Raw genomic sequence first — 23,254 nt, forward strand, 5'->3', positions numbered from 1 at the left:
TACATTGATATTATTGGTTTGCAACAGGGACCAAAGCCCTTCTGCCCATCAAATCTATGCCAACCTACCACTGTCTCTTCGCCAATATTCATCCTGAGTTATTGCTGCACAGTATCTCCAAAATCCCCTGTGTACAATCAGATTAAACTGTTCAGTGATAGAAAGTCCATTAACATGAACGTAATGTTATGGATGATGGTTACTAAATGCATTACACCAAGCCAGGGTACTCTGTGGACCTGCAGAGATATTCCATTCACCGCTCTACATTGGGCAGCTGTACTGTGCCGCCAACAACTTGCCAGCAATGTGCTTTCCATCTCCTCGCCCAGCATGGGCCTCTGCTTCGATGGATCAAGCTGGGAAGTAATGGCTGACTGGGCATTCTGCTGGTGGCCGAACGGAGATGTTTGTTACAGGGAATCTATAAATTCTGGTTCTTCCACAGGTGCATTAAGACTGGGGGAATGTGGCTGAGTGTTGAAGACTGGGCGATGAGGGGAAAGAGGGACTGAGGAGAAAGATGAAGGGACGACAGGCAGAATTGGAGTACTATAAATGATTTTTACAGATATATAAGGAGTGAAAGAGGTGAGAGAGGATGCTGGACTGCTGAGAAATGAAGCTGGAGAGAGAGTGATGGGTGACAAAGCAATGCTAGATGAACTGAGTAAGTGTTTTGGATCAGTCTTCACTGTTGAATACACATGCATTATGCTAGAAATTCAAAGGGGTTAGGAAGAAGAAGGGTCACAGACAATTCTTATGGGCAAATCCAGAACTAGAGGGCACAGCATCAGAATACAAGGATGTTCCTTTATAAGAGAGATGTGGAGGACTTTTTTCAGCTGGAGGGCGGTGAATCTGTGGGATGCATTACCACAGACAGCTGTCGAACCCAAGTCCTTGGGTATATTTAAATTGGAGGTCGATAAGTAAGGACGTCAAAGGTTTCAGGGAGAACACAGGAGAATGTGGTTGAGAGGGGTAATAAATCAGCCATGATGGAATGGTGAAACAGACTTGAAGGGCCAAATGGCCTGATTCTGCTCCCAAGTCTTACGGTTGTATGGGAGGTCAACGGGAGTGATGAAGTCAGAATGAAGTTGAAGTTGAAGGAAGAGAAAGGGGGAAGGTGAAAGGGGAGGGTATGAGGGTACAGATGAAGGGGAGCAAGGTAATTCTCCTAATGCAACAATGACAGACAAGCACTTGTTCACCATTACTGGCTTGTCTTTCAGTTGTAAGAAATTTGGGAAACCAACATAGCTCTAGGTTCCTACAGGGCAGAGTGTAGTGGGGTGGGGTGGGATAGGAGGATCTTCTGCCCACAATGGACCACCAGTGCCCGCTCCGGTGGAACCACACTCACCGCCTCCTCCACCTGCCTCTTGTAGGCCTTTAACTTGCTCTGAAGCCTCTCAACCAGCTCCTGCATGCGGTGCTGGTTCTTCTGGTCCTCCTCGGCCTGGAACACCAACTCCTTCAGCCGCCGCTCGTTCTTGCGCAGGGTCTTCACGGTCTCTGCGTGGCGCTTCTGCTCTGCATCCAACTCCACTTCCAGCTCTTTCACCTGCCCCAGGAGACACCAGTCAACAACCCAGCACGTGTTCAGGGCACCTCTTTGCTGAAACCCCCTTCCATCACCACCACTCTTCCAGACTGGAAATTGAGGAAGGCAGGTGAAGAGGATGAAAACATCCCACATTTCATACAGGAAGGGAAACCTCTTTTGATTTTAAAAAGCATAATCAGCTTAAAATGTTTAAGAAAGCAGGAGATGTTGGTTGGAAACACTCAGCAGGCCAAGCAGCATTTGTGGAGTGAGTTAATAGTGAATATTTCTGGTTGAGGATCCTTTGATGGAGATGAAACAGTGACCTTGTCTCTCCACAGATGTTCTGTGAGTGTTTCCAGTTTAAAAAGAAAAGCCCCCATCTTGACAATGGCTTTAGTGAGGACAGGTTTGAAAATCACTGCAGACATGTCTGGTCTCCAGCCTCCCAGCAGCCAGGCCTGACTGTATGGACCATTGATGATTATACTAAAACCAAGGTCTGCTTCTAGATCTATGAAAGTAACTTAAATTCCAATTGGCATCACCCATCTTCTCACTAGGGCACCGCAACACGCACAGAATGCTGGAAGAGCTCAGCAGGTCAGGCAGCATCTAGGGAAGTGAACAAACAGTTGATGCCACAGGACGAGACCCTTTTTCAGGTTCACATTTACCATTGCCTCCGTCCCAGAGCTTCACCCGGGTCTAAACACTGAGAAGCGGAAAGCACACACTTACCTCAAGCCCAGCATGGTCCTGCCTGCACAACCTGGGTGAAGGGAACCCAGAGTGGGGGGTGGGATATGGAGAGGGAGACAAAGGGAATGGAAGGAGTGAAGAAATGGCATTTTGACAGCCTATACCAAATACTCAGGGGTCTTTATTCAAGAACCTTGTACAAAATGCATCACCTTTGCCAAAACCAGAAGGCTGAGAATTGGACGTGAATTGTGGATCTGTTGGGATCCAAACCCCCCTCCTCCCTGACATGGCCCACCCCACCTCCCCTTTCCCCGGTCCTACCCGTGCTTCCAGTTTCTGGATGATCTTCTTCCCTCCCTTCAGTGCCAGCTGTTCAGCCTCCTCGAGTTTGCCGTTCAGGTCCCTGACCTGCGTCTCCAGGCCCTTCCTCAGCCGTTCCAGATGCAGGGAGTGGTCCTGCTCGCGGTGTAGCTCCTCGGACAGCCTGTCCACCTGAGCAAAACGCAGAGGGCATCAAGTCCACCAGCTCACATCCAGCCCATGGGCCAACATAGGAGCAGGCACACTGGGGGTGGTGGGGGGCTGGGAGGATGGTAGGGGAGGGGGAGACAGAAAGGGAAGAGGGGTTGTGGAAGAGGGAGAGAGTATGAGACGAGGGAGAGCATGCAATAAGAGGGAGAGGGTGAAGGGGTGAGAGGGACGCAAGGGGGGAGTGTGGGGTAGAGGGGGAAGTGGGAAGGGGTTGAATAGGAATCAAGGGGAGAGAGTGGGGGAGAGAGGATGGACAGGATGTGAGGGAAGGGGTGAATGAGATAGGGGAAGGGGAAGAAGGGGGAATAATCAGCCTGTTCTCAAAGTCAGGACCTAGCCATCTATAATTTTTTTTGTGTGTCTAAAGGGCTTTGGTGAATGCAGTTCCAGCCCAGTTTGCCATCCCCTGACTGGATATTGTCTGGCACAAGCAGCCGGGGGCCTGATACAGGCACAAAAACTCTACCATGGTGGACAGACTCAGGTGGAGCAGAGGGAAGGGAAGGGAAGGGTTGAAGGTTGTCATGACAACAGGGGAGGGGGAGCAATGTGTGGGGTTAGAGAGACATATGGGCAGGGAGGGCACTGGACAACACTGGCAGCTATCTGGGGGGAGGGGTGCACACCTCAGAAAGGGGTCAGGCTGGAACAACCAAACAGGACAGTATAGGACGGGCCTCTTTAATGGGGAAGTAGTCTCCAACCGAGTCCTACTTCTGCATGGAAAGGGCTTTTGAAGAACAAGACATCAAACTGGACACAGAATCCACAGATTACAGGGCAGCAGTGACCCTTGCCCTCCAATACATTGATGGGATTTAGCACTACCCATAGCACAACCACCAGAATACACAAAACCTACAGGCAAGCTATTGCAAACCAGCATCAATGTTCTGTTCCAACCACCACACCGAGGTCACATCACTCAATCCCCAACCAAAAATATAAGAGCCTCTTGAGATACTCACTGGGTCAGGCAGCATCTGTGGGGGGCAATGGACAGTCGAGACTTCAGTTTGAGACAATTCATCTGAGCTGTCCATTTCCCTCTGCATTTGGGTGACAGTAGTTGCAAGATCAATGTTGATCAGGACTCCGCGGAGAAGGGTCACAGGATCTGTCACCTTGCTGTAGGGAAGGTGGGAAGGTGAAATCCCACCTTCCTTCTGACATTCGTTGGTGTTCATCTGGCATTTTCCAGCCAAAGCCCTTGGTTACTGGTCATGACTTAGCCACTGGAGCAACGCTAAATAGTCTGACTTGGATAGACATCAGCGGCGAGAGAAGTGTCACAGCCACGGGACTTACTGCAGACACAATGGACCTAAATCCGAAGGAAGTTTGATCCCATTTTCCAGACCAGCAAATCCCACTGTCTAGATACTGAACAGCTGTGCCAGACCAGCCCCAACCGGCTGACAGCAACATCTGAGGCCTGTGATAATTGCGTTCCACAATCCGGCTGCCACGTAAAGGTGAGCTTCTAATCTCACCCGCACCCAAAGTGCCCACCTCCTTCACCTCCAGTGTGTACAGGAAGTGCTATGTTCAATAAGGAACTAATTAAACTAGAAATGGATCACAAAGATGATTTCAGTGGGCATGGATGAGTTGGGCTGCAGGGCCTATTTCTCCGTGCTGTATAAGTCATAGTTACAGCACAGAAACAGGCCCTTTGGCCCATCTAGTTGAACTGCTGACGCCCATTGATCTGCACCAGAACCAAAGCCCTCCATACCATGTACTTATCCAAACTTCTCTTAAAACTGAAATTGAACATGCATGCATCTCATTCCACACTCTCACGGCCCTCTGAGTGAAAAGGGTTCTGCTGTTCCCCTTAAACTTTTCATCTTTTACCCTCAACCCATGACCTGGTTGTAGTTCCACCCAACCTGCATTTACTCTATCTACACTCATAATTTTATGTGGCTCTACCAAATCTCCTCTCCACCCTCTACAGTCTAAAGAATACAGTCCTAACCTATTCAATCTTTTCTTAAAATTCAGGTCCTCCAGATCTGGCAACATCTTCTCTGTTCTCTTTCAACCCTGCTTACATTTTTACTGTTGGTGGGTGACCAAAACTGCACACAATACTCCCAGTTAGGCTCACCAGCATCTTATAAAACTTCATCAAAGCATCCCATCTCCTGTACTCAGTACATTGATTTATGAAGGCCAATGTGCCAAAAGCTTTCTTTCTGGCCCTATCTACCTGAGACATCACTTTCAACAGACTATGGACCTGTATTCCCAGATACCCTTGTGCCCTACTGTTCACTGTGTAAGATCTTCGCTGGTTGGTCCTATCAAAGTGCAAAACCTCGCACCAGTCTGCATTAAATTCCATCTGCCATTTTTCAGTCTATTTTTCCATCTGCAAGCCATGATAGGCTTCTACACTGTCCACTGTCTACACTGTCATTCTTACGACTCTCTCATTAAGGACGTTCCCAGACTGCAGAGTTTGCATTGTATGTAGAGATTGAGTAGGCTGTGATTTTTTTTCCCCTAGAATTAAGGAGGCTAAGAGTTGACCTGTTGAGGTCTATGAATTTATGAGGGACTGGTAGGGAAGTCTAAGGTGAATGGGGAAAGGTTTAAAGGAGATCTGAGGGCTAACTTTTTCACAAAGGTGATGGTGGATATGTGGAACAAGCTGGCAGACGAGGAGGTAGAGATGGGGGTGTTAACAACTTTTGGATAGGTACGAGAAGGGGAAAGGTTTAGCGGAATATGGGTCAAGCGTGCACAAAAAGGATGGGATTCTTGGTTGGCATGGAAACCAGTTAGATCAAAATGATTCTGTGCTATGTAACTATGATACCATGAATCTAGGGATTGGTTTATCCACTTTATTTCAGCTGTTTTACTTCCATGTTGTCCCAAGAGACTCATAAAAGGGAGATCAGAATTTCTGTCAATCGATCCCACTTTATATGAGAAAAGATTCTAGATCCACAAGATTCAGGAGTAGTCACGGGCAATCCTGGCCATCACAACTCTCTTAGGACAGGGTACGAGCCATAAAGAGATACAACGTTTGCACATTTTAACATCTAGCAAATTTTACAACTTAAATTGCCACTGATAAGGTAGAGATGGTTTTAAATGTAAACACATTGCCCAGCAGAAGTGTAAAGTAATTCTTCTAAATCTAACCCGCCGCTTGAACAGCTTGTACATGGTGCGTTGCTGTCACCTGCTGGTAGCTTCTACACCTGCTGCAGTGAAACATGAGATTGAAGCTGTGTGGGTTATACAGACCTGTAGATGATGTTCAACCAGCTGGCAGGCTGGTTATAACGCAAGCTATTTAAAACTGATTTATAGAAAACACTTGATCTGGTGCATGAGATCTTACAACAGCTGCTCTTGAATGACGCAAGTTAAAATGTTCTGGTCTGAGGGTGAAGGAGATCTGTGGCTCCTACAAGGCCTGGAGACTGAGTGTAGAGTTATTCGTTCCCCCCCCCCCCCCCCCCCCCCCACTAACGTGACCACTTGGATTTCACTTCCAGACATGACTGACCCATCCTGCAGTTCCTGCTCCACATGTTTGTTCTTCCACATTTCTGTTAAATTTCTTGGCAGCAATAGATTAGACAGATCTTCAGTTTAGCGGGAGTCACTGACACAACTTCAGACCATACTGTGGAAGCACAGGCCACAACACTGTGGTTAGTCACTGGTCGACAACAGCAGGCTGAGGACAGAAAGGAACAACGGCACTGGTGAAATGTATCTGGATGAGAAATTTCTTCCAAGCATTCTTTAATCTTCAGGGAATCGTTTTGCACCACTGATTTCTGAATTCATTACCCTTTGAGAAAATAGTCTATGCCTTTATTCCTTCTACCAATGTGCATAACCAAACATTTCCCTACAGTGTAACACACATAAGCTGCTGGAGGGACCCAGCAGGCCAGGCAGCATCCATGCAAAAAGTACACTGACATTTCGTCCTGAAACGTTGACTGTACTTTTTTTTTACTTGGATGCTGTCTGGCCTGTTGAGTTCCTCCAACATCTTGTGTGTTGCTTGGATTTCCAGCATCTGCAGATTTTCTCTTGTTTGTGATTTGATCCCTACAGTGTATTCCAACTGCCACTTCTTTCCCCATTCTCCTGATCTGTACAACTCCTCCTGCAGACTCCTTATTTTTCTCAACACTGCCTGTGCCTTCACCAATCTTTATATCGTCCACAAACCTGGACAGAAAGCCATCGATTCTTTGATACAGATCAGTAGCATGTAACGTGAAAAGTAGCTGACCCAGCACTGACCCCTGGGGAACACCACTGGTCATCGGCAGCCAATCGCTGAAGGCCCCATTCACTCCCCGGCTTTGTTTCTCGCCAGTCAGGCAATCTTCTATCCATGCTAGCTAGCATCTTTCCTGTATTACCATGGGCCTTATCTTGTTCAGCAGCCGCATGTGCAGCACTTTGTCAAAGGACTTCTAAAAACCCAAGTGAACAATATTCACAGGCTCTCCTATGTCTGTCCTGCTTGTTATTCCCTCCAACAATTCCAGTAGATTAGTGTCAAGCATGATTTTCCCTTAAGGAAACAATTCTGACCGTGGTCTATTTTATCACGTGTCTCCAAAAACCCCAGAATCTCATCCTTAATAATAAATGCTAACATCTTACTCACCACTGAAGTCAGGCTTACTGGCTTGTAATTTGGGTGACCTTTGCTGTTGTGCTAAAGGGCATCAGGCACATGAAATGTGTCATCTCCAAACTATCAGAACTTGCACTGGTTGCAATGAGGGATAAATTGGGGTAAGTACAGTGAAGTGCCAAGGTCTGGGGCAGCAGTACACTTTCCCTTCCTGTCTGCTCCAGATCCCTCACCTCAGCAGGCTCAACACTCCTTTAAAAACGCGTCCTGCCGCCCTTCAGAAACCGTCCATCAACAAGACCATGCTGAGAGATGGCGCAGTTCTTACCTCACAAACGGCCTTCTTCGCCTTCTCGTCCGAGCCTCTGAACTCGCTGGTCAGCTCCTCGTGCTCAGTCACCAGCTGCTGGAACTCCACTTCCAGCTTGCGTTTGATGACAGCGATTCCTTGGAACTGGAGTAGGACAGGGGAGGGATTAGTCAGTGGTGCCCTGGAGAGAGGGGGTACTACCTGAAGGTCTTATCGCCCAGGGTTGTGAGCCATCTTCAGCCCAGGATGGAGAGTTGTGTTATGCACAGATACTGGTAACCCCTGTGTTTCATGCCTAGAACACGGCCCACGATACAAGGTGAAGTACTGCCATCTACATATACATCAACAAAGCAAAATAAAACTTGGTTACTTATTTTTTTCCCAAATAAATTCTATGAGGATTAATTTTATTCCACATCACAAATTTTTAGGTAATGATTTTTTCAAGAATGAATTTCCGTAATGTGAACGGCCTTCTGGCTGGCTGCTGACTGTGTACAACTGGCGGGTTGACTCTGGAGCTGAGGGAGTTCTCTCAGACTGAGCCCAAGGAACCTGTAGTCCTTGTGCAACTGAGAAATGAGAAGGGACCTGTACTCTGTTCCAGGTTAGGCTGGTCCAAGGAGAGATCGCTTCATTCTGAGAACCGTAAATCTTTTGGAGTTCTCCGCTTCATAGGGCTCGTTGGCTGAGATGGAATGATTCTTAAGAACTTTGGAGTCAAGCAACATAGGCAGGAGGGCAGAGAGTGAGTGAAGAAAGAGACCTGCCTAGCCCCATTTCGATTGCTCACCTCTTCCAGTTTTGCCAGTCTGAGCCCATTGAGAATTCCCCAGGCTCTACACCCTCCATCGTCGGCCCACAGCCTGCTGTTGTTGGAGGGGATATTCCAAACCCCACCCTTGCAGCTTTCGGTATACCGGCCTGCGAGAGTCAGGACACCGAGACTGGAAGTTATGCTGCAGCTGCACAAGATGTTGGTGGGTTGCACATGGAATATTATATTCAGTTTTGGTTACCCTGCTATAGGAAAGATGTCATTAAGCTGGACAAAAACACAGAGCAGATTTACGAGGATGTTGCCTGGACTTGAGGGACTGATAGAGGCCAAGCAGGTCGGGACTTTATTCCTTGGAGTGTAGGAGAAGGAGGGGTGTACAGTCTTTTTCCTAGGATTAAGGAATCAGACCCCTCCAGAACAAGGGGTCACAGTTTAAGGATAAAGGGGAAGCCTTTTAGGACTGAGATGAGGAAAATCTTCTTCACACAGAGAGTGGTGAATCTGTGGAATTCTCTGCCACAGGAAACAGTTGAGGCTGGTTCATTGGCTATATTTAAGAGGAGGTTAGATATGGCCCTTGTGGCTAAAGGGATCAGGGGGTATGGAGAGAAAGCAGGTACAGGGTTCTGAGTTGGATGATCAGCCATGATCATACTGAATGGCGGTGCAGGCTCGAAGGGCCGAATGGCCTACTCCTGCACCTATTTTCTATGTTTCTGTGTAACTGTAAGGGATAGGGAGGGGCAAGTTTAATAGGAACCTGAGAAGCAACTTTTTCCATCCAGAACATGGTCAGTAAATGGAATGGGTTGCCAGCCAAACTTGTTGAGCAGATACATCAGCAACATTTAAAACTTCCTTGGAGAGACGCATGGACAGAACAGGTTTCAAGGGAAAGGGGCTAACTGGTGGCAAATGCAATTCTCTTAGATGGAAGTCCTGGTCGGCAGGGACCAGTTGGGCCAAAGGGCCTGTTTCTATGTGGTATGATGGTATCTCCACGATCTGATCCCATTTACCCATATTAGGTCTGCAACTCTCAATACCTTGGCTCCCCAGATGCTTCCTAAATTTCTGGGACAGCGCCAGTCTTCATCACCTCTTCAGTCAATGGAAGATCCAAATCCCAAAATCTACCCTGTGGAAAAAGGAAGCCCCTCACACTCCTCTGCAGCTCCTCCCCCTCACTTCCAACCTGCACCCTCTGGTCTTGACTCGCCCAGCCCCCTCTCTGTGCCCTCAGGATTTCACACACCCAGAGGGCCTGTCTCCAACAAAGGGAGGTAGCGAGACGCTGCCCATTCCCCAGTGCCAGCCCGCCTCACCTGCATGTTGACTTCATTGTGTTTTTCGGTTATCTCCATCAGCTCCTGCTCCAGGAGCCTGCGGCTGCGCTCGCTCAGGTCCAGGGTGCTGCGGGTCTCCTCCAGCTCTGCCGAGAGCGCGCCAGAACGTCGCTCTGCCAGCGCGAGCTGCTCTTGCAGCTCTTCGTGCCGCCGGGCATCCTCCTCCATCTGGCTCTGCGTGTCCTGGCAGGGATACAGCTCGGTCAGCACAGGAGGGCGAGGGAGGGGAGGAGTGGGGAGTCGAGGGGAGGATGGTTGCTGTGCCGAAGGGTGGACAGGGAATTTGCAGAGCAACACTCCAAACCTAATCGTTCAGCCAACTTGCATGCAGGAACCCCAGGAACTGATCGTACACAACAAGCTCCCAAAAGCAGCAACTACAACAACCAGATGCCCTTGTTTTGGGATGCATCTGACTATAATTTTTGTCCAGAATTCCTGGCCTCCAACTTGGTCCCATGGGAAGAGTGGTTAGGAGTTGGAAGGGGTCCACACACTTGAGCTTGCTGGTGTTCCACCCCCACCACTCCCAAACCATCCCAATGAAGGAAACACGGGCTTTCAGGGAAATGGTTTCCTCGCCTGTCCGGGTTGATTCTGGAGGTGAGGGCGTTAGTCAAGAGGAGAGATCGAGTTGCTGGAATTCAGAAGAATGAGGTAGGGATCTTATAAAAATGCATAAGATTACGGAAAGGGTAGATGAGATAGAGACAGGAAGGGGATAGGTGAGTTTAGAACTGTGGGACATAGCCTCACGATTTGGGAGCGGAGATGAGTAGTGAATTCTGTGCCAATGGAAACAGCAAAGGCTACCTCATTAAATATACTTGGTATATCAGGGGAATTAAGAGCTATGGAAAAACGGCAGGTAGGTGGGGCTGTGTCCACAAGCAGATCAATGGTAGAGCAGGCTCACCTGGTCAGGTAGCCTACTCTGTGCCTATTTCTTCTGTTCTTTTGTCTTCACCTACTTCTGCCCAGTTGGGCTCTCTCCTATACACCGATAGTTCAGCAGTCTGCAACCTGCACCATTTCTCTTTCACCACCTGCTGAATATTTCCAGTGTTTTCTGTTTTTACTTCAGATTTCCAGCACCTGCAGCTTCACCAATTTTTGTTTTGTGCTCCTCTTCCCTCTCCCACTGCCACCCCTCTCTGTCCCATCCCCTCAGTGATCTCTCCTTCCCTTCCCACCAATCCGCTGACTTCTCAGCTTCAGCTCCCCCTTCCTCCTCCTCCCCAAATCTGATAACTTGCAAAGTAATTACTGAAGTCTGGGCTAGCTGCCACAGATCACAGGCTCCGAACGAGGATTTTCACAGCACTGGGTATTTTTGCATTTGCCTGTGCTGAAGAAGATGGAAAGATGTTCGATGTCCCCAGAGATTCCCACATGTAGAGGTTTTCTCGATGTTCTGGGGTATGTTTTTAAACCCGTAGATACTGACAGCCCCCGTGCCCACAGAACCGCAGACTCTCTCCTTGCTCTTATGAGATGCTGCATGTGCTGGAAAACCTGAGCAATACAAACAAAATGCTGGGACGGGATCTCAGCAAGTTAGTTAGCATCTATGGAGGGGAATAAATAGGGTAGAGTAAACATTCTCCCCTCCATCCCCCTCCCACATACCTTTCCCCTCACTTTGTCTCACCTATCAATGGCCAACTTGTACACCTTCTCCTCCTCCCACCATCTTATTCTGACATCTACCCCCTTCTTTTCCAGTCCTGATAGAAGGTTTCAGCCTGAAACATTTGCAGTTTATTCCCCTCCACTGATAATGCCTGACGTGCTGAGTTCCCCTGCTTCAGCCCATAGACCAAAAGATGGTAAACAATGCCACCTGGTGGCTGCACAAGTGCTGACAATTGGCTCCAAGAAATCCCTTGCAGTCAGACAGCGGGCTGACACTGATTCCTTAACATGGTGGTCACCAACCTTTTTAAGCCCAAGATCCCCTACCTTGGCCTTAGTAAAAGGCAAGATCGACCTACTAAATCGTTTAGTCACATGCATGTGCACTGGGCAGAGACCAGAAGTAAAACCCCACAACCCGGAAGTAGAAACAATGTATGTACACCAGGGGTCACCACGGACCGGTTTAGTATTGACAATATTCTTGCGAACCAGCCGATGGGGGGAGGGGGGGTGTTAAAAACAACTGGAATACAGTGATACTCGAAGGAGGTTCCTTACGTCTAGTCTATTCTGCAATTTAGTTTACGTGGCTCTCAGCACTTGCTTCTGTCCCACTTGCTCACGTTTTTTCCACTGAAAAAACTCAGTGGGTTTGTCTTTAAGCACTGGGTGCTTGGACTCAGGGTACCGAAGCAGTTTTGAGGGCTTCATTGCCTCATTAGACAGCCTCCGGGCCCAAACTCCACCCTCCCGCCCACCTGCTGCCAGGTGTGGTTGGTCGTGGGTGGGGTGCGAGGACAAGGTCAGGGCCGGAGGCTCTGTACTGGGGTCACGGCGGCCGCAGTTCGGAGAGAGCAATCGAGTGAGGATTGTCTGCCCCCCGTTGTGGGATCTATTGGCCGACAAAAGTTTGTTTCAGTAGAAACCCTGAGCCCGAATTAGGTCATCTGCGAATACTGTATTTTAGCAGCGGGTTCCCCATGAACAGGTTTAGAGGCGGCGCCCATCTGTCCACGCTCCAGGCCAGGATCAACGGCAGGCCAACCAGTGATCCCTGGCGCGAGGGTATCACTGCGTTTAGGTGACTGATGACCTCGTGTGTGTTTAATAGTGGCCGTGACAGGGAATGAGGAAAGGTGCAGCTGACTCATATCATTTCATATTGCCAAATCATATCGTTTCCTCGTGGCCCGGTGGTTGGGGACCACTGAAGTACTCTGTGTAGTGCGTGGCGGGGGAGCTACGCGCATGCACACTGGGCAGAAAGAACGGAACTAAAACCCCGCAACCCGGAAACAATCTCTCAACAGTATTCGTGTATTTATTTTTAGTTTCTTTTCGGTTCTACTGGGAAAGTCTCAAAGATCGACCAGTCGGCAACCACTACCTTAACAGATATGCTGGCTGTGTGGAAGGGAACAAATTGATGGGCAGCTTGGGCCACATCTGCCCCTGGCTCTGTCCAATAGTGCCAAAGCAGACTAAAGAGTTCACGTCCAATCCCAGGCCATCAAGACCTTACCATTCTCTTTCATCTGTCGGTCAACAACCAGTATTCGGATGGGAATTCATGAACTCAGGATGAGGAGAGAAATGGCGAGTTACCTCTTTCTTCATTTATTTCAAAATTCTAATTTTTATTTGTTTCAATATCTCTTTTTTTTCAAAACTATATTTCCGTAACACCATAAGATATAGTAGCAGAATTAAGCCATTTATTTAATTGAGTGTACTTTTCAACCCCATTTTCACACCATTTCCCATAATCCTCAAATCCCTTACTAATTAAGAACCTATCCTTCTCTGCCTTAAATACAGCCAATGACAGCCTCCACAACTCCTTATGGTAAGGAATTCCACAAATTCACTGTTCTCTGGCTGAAGAAATTCCTCCTTACCTCGGTTTTAAAGGGACATTCCCTTATTCAGTGCCTTCAGATCCTAGACTTTCCCTCTAATGGAAATGCCATCTCCAAGTCCACTGTATTCAGTAAGTTTCTTTTATTTATCTGTCTATGATTTCAACAGCAGTGTAATGGTTAGTGGGACACTTGGAGCGTTGAGAGTTCAGAGTTCAATCTGGAGTCATCTGTAAGGAGTCCGTGCCTTCTCCCATGGAATGTGAGGATTTTCTCCAGGTGCCCCAGTTTGCCCCCAAAGTCCAAAGGCATACTGGTTAGTAGGTTAACTCATCATTGTAAATTGCCCCCTGATTAGGCTAGGGTTAAACTGGGGGTTGCTGGGTGGCATGACTCGAAGGGCTGGAATGGTCTACTCCACGGTGAATCTCAATAAGTAAATAAATAAATCTCTCTGCACAGAACCACTCAATTCCGGGCTCAGAAAACCCAGGAGCAATGTATCCACACAACTGGATCTGATTAGCTTTGAATTGGCCACGGTTGAGGGAGTACAGTGTATTAGCTGATTATTCAGCTATGGCAAGCATCACTCAGTCTACTATTTGGCATGCAAGAACACATTCAATTAGATCTGATGAAAGATTTTATCTTAATCTTCTTTTGGTGAGTGAAGCTGGGATGAATTCCTCAACTGCCTTGCTCAGAAAGACCAGGCTTACTGTTCCACTCAGTGAGTCATTAAGGCCGTCTGTGGATGCTCTCTCTCCTGTCCTGGCTGTTTCTGCTATCCTCTCTCACCCACTATTTCTGTTCAGTTCTGATTTACGAACAATTTATGCTATGAATTCTCGGGAACAGAACCCTGGGGTCTTCTTGGATAATTGTGCAGACTCTCTGTGAGAACAATCAGCAGCTTATGTGTGGCTTTGGTCTACTTGCCTGAGATAGGTGGAGTGAGCTGAAATTGCATCAGACCAGTGACCGGGGCAGTGGGAGTGTCAGATGAGGGGTAATTGGGTCGACCAGCTCTGTCTCACCTTCACTTGTTGCTGCAGTTTCTTTAGCAGCTTCAGTAGTTCGCTGTTGTTCTTGTTGCCTTGGTCCAGCTGAACCTCCAGCTCATTCAGATCATTCTCGAGCTTCTTCCTCACCCTCAGAGCCTCGGCCCGACCTTTCACCTCTGCGTCAAGACTGGCCTGCAGTGAATCTAGACTCCGCTGATGGTTTTTCCTTAAAAGGCAAAATATGGTTGCATCATCAGAAAGGCGTGAAACAAGCCCAAGGCCCAACCAACAAATCTGACCAACTGATGAAGACAAACGTCAGCCAGAGATGTTAATTATTCTTAAAATTGTGCAAAACTGACTACTTGGCTGAACGTTCATTTCTACTTTCTGAAAAACTCTGTTACATGTGTTTTGACCACTTAATCCCATTCCCCCATTACCCATATGAATGGTGCCCCACACTGTAAGCCCAACAATTCCATACATGGAGCCAATCACCTCAGGGGCTTTCTCCCAAACTCCCTCTCACCCTACCACCCAGCTCTGCAACTTCCCCCTTTGCACATCGCTAATTCAGCCCTCTCAAAGGTTCTCAATGATCATTGTGCTCCCAAGGGCAAATGTACCTTCTCCCACTGGATCAATAAAGCTTCCAATTCCCTCCCTAAAACTTTGGTCATCTCTCCCTTGAAGATGCTCTCTCTTTAACCAAGCTTTGGATGACCTTTTATGATCAACACAAGAAATTTTGAGCTGCTGAAAATCCAAAGCAACACATTCAAAATGCTGGAGGAACTCAGTGGGTCAGGCAGCAGCTATGGAAATAAATAGATAATTGACGTTTCGGAATGAGATCCTTCTTCAGGGCTGAGAAGGAAGGGGGAAGATGCCAGAGTAAAAAGGTGAGAAGAGGAGAAGGAGGACAAGTTGGAAAGTGACAGGTGAAGACGGGTGGGAAAGGACAAGGGCTGGAGAAGAAGGAATCTGATAGGAGAGGAGAGTGGACCACAGGAGAAAGGGAAGCAGGAGGGAACCCAGGGGAAAGTAATAGGCAAGTGAGAAGAAGTAAGAGGCTGGAGGCCAGAGGGGGGAATAGAGAAATGGGGGGGGGGGGGTGGAATTTGTTTACCGGAGGAAGGAATCAATATTCATATCAACAGGTTGGAGGCTGGGCAGATGAAATATAAGGTATTGCTCCTCCACCCTGAGAGTCACCTCATCATAGCATAAGAGGAGGCCATGGAAGGACGTATCAGAATGGTAATGGGAATCAGAATTAAAATGTATGGCGTCTGGGAATTTCCGCTTTTGGTGGATGGAGCGGAGGTGCTTGACGAAGTGGTCCTCCAATTTACAACAGGCCTCAACAAAGTAGAGGAGGCCACAAAACACAATGGACAACCCCAGCAGACTGGCAGGTGAAGTGCTGCCTCACCTGGAAGGACTGTTCGGGGCCGTGAATGGAGGACAAGGTGCTTGGGCAGGTGTGGCACTTAGGCTGCTTTCAGGGACAAGTGCTGGGAAGGAGATTAATGGGGTGGGACGAATGGACAAAGGAATCACAGAAGATGCGATCCCTGCAAAAACCCGGGGGTGGGGGTGTGGGTGGAGATATACTTGGGAGGAAGGATCCCTTTGGAGATGTCAGAAGTTGCAGAAAATGCTGTGTTCTATGATACCTCATCTTGGGTTGTGGGAATGTTTAGCTTAAGATTCTCCTGAGGAGCAGCCCGGGATATTTAAGAACATCGAATAATACAGTGCAAGAACAGGACCTTCTGCCTATGATGTGCTAAGCCAACGAAAATAATAAACACCCAACGATTCCCTTCTGCCTACACAATGTCCATATCCCTCCATTCTCTGGACATTCACGGGCTTCTTAAACACGTCTATTGTACTTGCCTCCACGACAACCTTGGCAACCCATCCCAGGCATTCACAAATCTGAATTTTAAAAAATTGTTCTGCACTTCTCCTTTGAAACTAGCCCCTCCGACCTTACAACATGCCCTGCAGTATTAGAAAAATCAACCTGGGAAAAAAATATTGGCTATGACTAGCTATGCCTCTGAGAATCTTATAAAACTCTCTCAAGTCTTTTTGCTAAAGTCCTTGTTAAAGTGCTGCAGAGTTCAAGTTGCTGTATTTCCTTCTGGGGCCTGAAATTTCCTTTTGAAGTGCCTTCCTGTGCAATCAAACTTTCGGTCAACATCTGGATACCGATTCCTCCCTGAACCATGTCCTACACAGTCAACATCCGTACTCCCCCCTCCACTGAAACTGTGTCTTCCTCCCAACCTGAATTCACAACCCAGGGGGATGGTCACTGACTAATAAAGCCACAGTCAGAACAAAAAACCTGCTCACTTCTGCCAAGCATTGATCAGTGATTTTGCCTCAGAGGAAGGGGAAGTCCCACAGCTCCAACACTAACACTGATAATGAAGCATAATCTAACTGCCACATTAACCTTTTTGGTCTCATCCTATCAGAGCGAGAGTCAGGAGCACAGAAACATCCATACTAACCAAGATGCCCAACCAAACTCATTCCCCTTGCCCATGTTAAACCTTTCCTATCCATGCACCTGCCCAACTATATTCTCCTTGTTTTACCCACCGCCTCTTTCGTTGCCTTTTTTTAACAGATGAAAATTAACTTGTTTCTCTCTTTCCCGTTTCTGACAAAAGGTCTGGACCCGAAAGGGTCTCTCTTCACAGATGCTGTCTGAGCTGTCGAGAATTTCTAGCACTTGTATGTTTCCCATTTCAGTTTCCACACTTGCAATTTTTCTAATTTCCTAAATGCCCTCAGGAGCAAAGCCGCTGTTTCACACTTACCACAAGAGGGAGGAGATTCCAACAGAAGTTATGGAAAAGAAAAGGAGAGAAATATGAGTAAAGATGACAAACAGAGTGAGCAGCAGAAATCCCTTTATTCGAGGAGCTACCAAGCACAGTAAAAAAAACAAATTAACCTTTATACTTTCAAAATTTTGCAATTATCAATAAACATCCTTTTCAAGTTCTGAGCACCTGACTTATGAGCTGCCTGTATACATGAATGAGTATTTGAGAGACCGTCAGGATGCATTTGCCAAATGCTGCGGGCACTTTCTGCCGTATAGGAACTTAGTTCATGGCAACATCATTGCATCTTGCAGAGAAATCTGAATGGTTGGGTTAAACGTTCTGGCTTAACTGCATGTTGCTCTTGGTTGGCCAGAGTTTTCATTTAAGTAAAATGCTGGCTGGTTGCATTTCTGATGTGCAGCTTCTGGGTAATGAAGTGTTCTGTCGTTACATGGGGAGAACCTGTTTCAGCATCCATTGTTCAGTCTGAGCAATGCACAACGTGCTGCGTTGCATGGACGATCCCCACTGACTTTGAGATTCCTGATCATTCAGCTGATTGCTGCTGTGCAGTAGGGATGCTACAAATTATCTCAGCCTTCTCAGCTCAAGGGAAGGGGAAAACAGGGCCCTCATCTCGTTTCATCCCAAGTAGCTGTGTAACAGAGCTATCTGATCTACGTGCTGATCCCGTGACGGACTTCAAGTGTTGTTGGAAGGCCATCAACTTGGTGAAAGACCCTCTTTGATCTACCCGAAGCTTATCGGTCTTTCCAGATGTCTGGAAGGGAATGCTGCCAACTGGCACATTCCACGTTGCAGGAGTGTGTGCTGAGGGATGCAGAGATATTCCGTGCTGCCAATGCAAATCCAGTGGAGAAGGGACACAGTCTAGGATCCTTTTGCAACTGGACATGCAGGGGCTGAGTTGGGCGCAGAAGTCCCTCAAACAGTGAAAAGGTGTATCATCCCAAGGAGCCACTTGAGTGGTGAAGGCAGTATGGTTAAAAAGTGTTAACGCAATGGAATATGTTGACCAAATGATTTTAAGCCTGTAAAGAGTTTTGTCCAATGTTTTCCTTGGAGTTACAGAATGATATAGCAGGGCAACAGGCCCTTCTGCACAATTCCTCCATGCTGACCATGACGCCAGTGACCAAGTCCCGTCTGCCTGTGTTTGGTCAGCCCCCTAAACCTCTCCTATCCATGTACTTTAAACTTTGCCTCAACCATTATTTCTGGCAGCTCATTCCGTATATGCACCAGTCGTTGTGTGAAGATGCCCTAGATGCCCCTTTTAAACCTCCCTCCTCTGACCTTAAACCTCTTGTTGTTAGCACATATTTTCACATACGAATAGGACATAAGTCAGATTACTCCACTCTGATAATGGGTAAGTCATTCCCTGGTGCTAAGAAGGCAAACAGGACAGTGTTTTAATGCTCCGTTGTGTCACACAGGTCACTGAGAATCAATTCAGGAATGGGAATGAGTGGGAGGAATATTATACTAAAACCTTTGCTCCATTTTTGCATTTGACAATTTAGCATTTTTAATTCCATTGACGTTAATTTATAGTTTAGATATATTACCACTGTGAGGCAGTAGTTCTAGAGCCTTAATGTCTGTGAGGGACAATTCCTGAGCTCTGCACAAAACATGAGCATGAATTTCAGAATTTTGAGTTTTTCTTATTTTCATATTTACAGTTTTCTACTTCCTACCATAGTCTTGAAGAAGGAGACAAGTAGGAGCAGCAAATGGAAAGTTATGGCCAAGGTGTTTGTTCAAACCCTATCCTGATTGGCGTTCCCTACACCCAACCCCAGCCCCTAGCACAACTTCTTTTCAATCATTTCACGTCTGATTCTCTTAGTTTTCCACTCTGCCATCCCTGGCGCAGTTGCCGATTAAAAGTAAATGAGGTTACCTAGTGGCCTCAAATTCCTCTTCCTTCTCCTGGATCCTCCGATCCACCTCCGCCTTAACTTGCGTCAGCTCGAGCTGCAGTCGCACCACCTTGTTCTCTTCAGCCTGAAAGCAGGGGAAGCGAGATGCTCAGACCTGTGTGGCTCACCCTGGGGCAGGAGCCCCAGCACCGCAGGTGGGAGTGAACTCTGAGTTCAGAGACATGGAATGCACCGCATTACTCAGCCAAAGCTTAAGGTGATGTAATACGAAAGCAAAGGAAACTTATAAATACATTGCATTAATCTTAGACAGTACACCTTGAAGTTATAACCATTCAGCATAGCATCACTAAATTTTCAAGCACAGAGACCCCAGCAAATGCACCATATCCTCAGGTACAGCCCCTTCTACAAAGTACTTGGATGTTGTCGCTCTTGAAAATTACACTAAAATTCAAACTCTCCTATCCCTGAAAAGGCGCACTGGTATTGTAACAGAACAAGTACGACAGATACCAAAATCTGCTCAAAATAATTCAGCACTTCTGCCAAGCTTGAAATCCGCTGTTGGATATGATCAGTGAGTTTATCTCATGCCCCTGTGGATTTACCACACCTGCCAACCAGGCCACCTGGAGGTGGAGAGGCAGCACATCGCCCTTCTACCAGAGCTGGACGTGCTCAGCTAAGCTGTGATTTTGCACTGGAAACACTCGAAGTGGAGTTTGTACCCATGTGTACGGAAGTCTGAAAATTGTATGTAATTTACTGGTGTCAGTTTGTTATCACAGTAACACACGTCTCCTGGAGGAATGCAAGAGGAAGACTGGGAGTGAGTGTGGAAAACCTGCTGAAGTCTAAAGGGATACAGGTGCAGTACTGTGTATGCAGAGTTTGCATGTGGGTGGTTTTCATGGGTCCTTGCAGCTTCTTCTGGGTCCTCAGGGTCCCCCCTCATATCCAAAATTCATTTTAGACTGTTATTGTGAATTAGTGGACATCGGTGGCAAAAGCAAAGGTTTCCAGTATATCTGATGGGAGGGCTCAGCTATTACTGGCTGATTACCTTCTGTGTTGCATTTGGATTGGATCTGTCGTACTTTTATCGTGGTCATGACATACTTGTGGTGGTCAGACACTATTATAATTGTAGTGAATAGACTGGAGCATAGCTGGGAAGTTGCCGAATCCCATTGCTTTAGCTGCATCCAGTGTTCTGAGCTGCAACTTAGTATAAAGTGGTGTTCACAACTGGTTAATGATTAGCCCCTATGATGTTGGGCTATTCAGTACCGCTTCAAAAGCTGCTTTGCTTTATTTCTCTCAGTTACAGCTACTGCAACCACCTGTTACTGCTGCATAAATGCTTTTCATCTTCAATCATTTTCAGTAATACCTGTAACCTACCTTGGTAATCATTTCAGTTCTTGAGAAGAGTATGTGATGAAAACTAAGGCAGCAGCTCCCTGCATCACTGGCTGTTGACCCTCATCAATGATAACTGAAGCTTTAGTCCAGCTCACCTATGTTAGTTCATCTTATAATATATTCAATCCCAACTGATTGAAGCAAAAACAAGTTGCTGGGAGATCACCAAACTGACCATTGATTAAGTACCAGACCCAAAGTTACTTTTAGTGAAGTCATTGCAGAGGCATAAAATGATCAGAAATGGTCAGCGGGGCTTTGTGAAAGGCAGGTCGTGCCTTACGAGCCTGATTGAATTTTTTGAGGATGTGACTAAACACATTGATGAGGGTAGAGCCATAGGTGTAGTGTATATGGATTTCAGCAAGGCATTTGACAAGATACCCAATGCAAGACTTATTCAGAAAGTGAGGAAGCATAGGATCCAAGGGGACATTGCTTTGTGGATCCAGAACTGTTTGCCCACAGAAGGCAAAGAGTGGTTGTAGATGGGTCATATTCTGCATGGAGGTCAGTGACCAGAGGTGTGCCTCAGGGAACTGTTCTGGGACCCCTACTCTTCGTGATTTTTATAAATGACCTGAATGGAGGGATGGATGACCTGAAGTGGAGGAATGGGGCAAATTTGCTGATGACACAAAGGTTGGGGCGGTTGTGGATAGTGTGGAGGGCTGATAGAGGTTACAGTGGGACATTGATAGGATGTAAAACTGGGCTGAGAAGTGGCAGATGGAGTTCAACCCAGATAACTGTGGGGTGGTTCATTTTGGTAGGTCAAATATGATGACAGAATATAGTACTAATGGTAAGTGTGGAGAATCAGAGGGATCTTGGGGTCTGAGTCCATAGGACACACAAAGCTGCTGCGCAGGTTGACTCTGGTAAAGAAAGCATATGGTGCATTGGCCTTCATCAATTATGGGATTGCGATTAGGAGCCAAGAGGTAATGTTGCAGCTATCTAGGACCCTGTTCAGACCCCACTTGGGGTACTGTGCTCAGTTCTGGTCACCTCACTATAGGATGGTTGTGGGAACAATAGAAAGGGTGCAGAGGAGATTTACAAGGATGTTGCCTGGATAGGGGAGCACGCCTTATGAGATTGGTTGAGTGAACTTGGCCTTTTTTCCTTGGAGCGAGGGAGGACGAGAGGAGACCTGATAGAGGTGTATAAGATGATGAGAGGCATTGATCATGTGGATAGTCAGAGGCTTTTCCCAGGGCTGAAATGGCTAGTACGAGAGGGCACAGTTTTAAGGTGCTTGGAAGTAGGTACAGAGGAGATTTCAGGGGTGATTTTTTTATGCAAGAGAGTGGTGAGTGTGTGGAATGGGCTGCCGGCAATGGTGGTGGAGGTGGATACGATATGTTTTTTAAAGAGACTCCTAGACAGGTACTTGGAGCTCAGAAAAATAAAGGGCTGTGGGTAACCCTAACAGCTTTGTGTGCTGTAGGTTTTCTATGTTTCTATGAATCCCAAAATTAAGCTGGATGCTTAAATTAGTGACTTTGCATTAATATCCAAGTTCTGAATGAAAGGTGTCTCCGGTTGTATACACAGATGAAGTTACCACAGAACAAGATCAAGTAACTCCAAGATGAATGTGGTGTGACTCTGATCTGGGTATCACTGGTTGGAATTGGTAATGAGGAAGAGATTTTAAAGGTTAGCTTTGTTTGTTACATGTACATTGAACCATATAGAGAAATGTGTCATTTGCATCAAATCAAATTAGCAAGGATTAGTTGGGCCACAAGAAAATCTGCAGATACTGGAAATCTAAAGCAACATATACAAAATGCTGGAGGAACTCAGCAAGCCCGAGAACATCTACGGAAAAAAGTAAACAGTCAAAGTTTCGGACCAAGACCCTTCACCAGGACTGGTGCAGAGTCCTGATGAAGTGTCTTTGCCTGAATTGTTGACAATTTACTCTTTTCCATAGATGCAGCCTGTCCTGCTGAGGATTACGTTGGGCGGCCTGCAGAAGGCTGCAGGAATGGCCTCCACTAATTCAAGTAAAACAATGGGATCTTCAAATCTCATCAAAGCCCTGGACAAGATTTGAATTCCATTCCAAGAGCTTAACCTCTGACAATACAGCAGTACCTCAATATAGGGAGGCAGGAAACGGTGTGGACTTTAGATCCATAAATTGACTTGTATGAGAAGATTCACCAAAATGAACAAAGCTGATGCGGATGGTCATGAAAAGAGAAGTTGAGTAAGTTGTGATGGGACTGAGTTGTGCTGGAGACCAAAGGCAACATCTTCAATCTTCTCAGTATGGCTGAGAAGATATTCTGGTGGCCCTCTCATCCCTTCTCCTCCACTCCCATGCCCACATGGCCTGTCCATCACCTCTCTCTGGTTTGCCACCTCCTACCCTTTCTTCTATGATCTATTGTCCTCTCCTATCAGATTCCTTCTTCTTAAACTTACACCTCAACTACCTATAACCTCCCAGCTTCTCACATCCTGTATCTCCCCTGCCTGGCAATGCTCCGCCCACTCTCTGCATCTTTCTATCCTGGCTTCTGCCCCCTTCCTCTCCAGTACTGATGAAGGGACTCAGTCTGAAATAATCCCTCCATAGATGCTGCTCAGTTCTCAATATTTTGTGTGTTGCTCAGTTTGGCTCATACAGGGTTGGAGATGAAACTGATTAACATAAAGGCAGTAAAGAATCA

The 23,254-nt window shown here is 46.9% G+C and overlaps 1 protein-coding gene across 8 annotated transcripts in view; it reads right to left on the reverse strand.

Annotated features, from left to right (window-relative positions):
* Positions 1-23,254, reverse strand: part of LOC132380171 (myosin-16) — a 310,593-nt gene that overhangs the window by 3,042 nt on the left and 284,297 nt on the right. For all 8 annotated transcript variants that reach the window (XM_059948830.1, XM_059948832.1, XM_059948831.1 and 5 more), the window contains 6 exons: positions 19,157-19,260; positions 14,402-14,594; positions 9,844-10,047; positions 7,753-7,878; positions 2,582-2,752; positions 1,373-1,573 (listed from right to left, as the gene is read on the reverse strand). In XM_059948830.1, the coding sequence (XP_059804813.1) occupies positions 1,373-1,573; positions 2,582-2,752; positions 7,753-7,878; positions 9,844-10,047; positions 14,402-14,594; positions 19,157-19,260 (999 nt within the window). The remainder of the gene's footprint in view (positions 1-1,372; positions 1,574-2,581; positions 2,753-7,752; positions 7,879-9,843; positions 10,048-14,401; positions 14,595-19,156; positions 19,261-23,254) is intronic.

This window comes from Hypanus sabinus, chromosome 23 (genome assembly GCF_030144855.1).
Source record: "Hypanus sabinus isolate sHypSab1 chromosome 23, sHypSab1.hap1, whole genome shotgun sequence".
Taxonomy (NCBI): domain Eukaryota; kingdom Metazoa; phylum Chordata; class Chondrichthyes; order Myliobatiformes; family Dasyatidae; genus Hypanus; species Hypanus sabinus.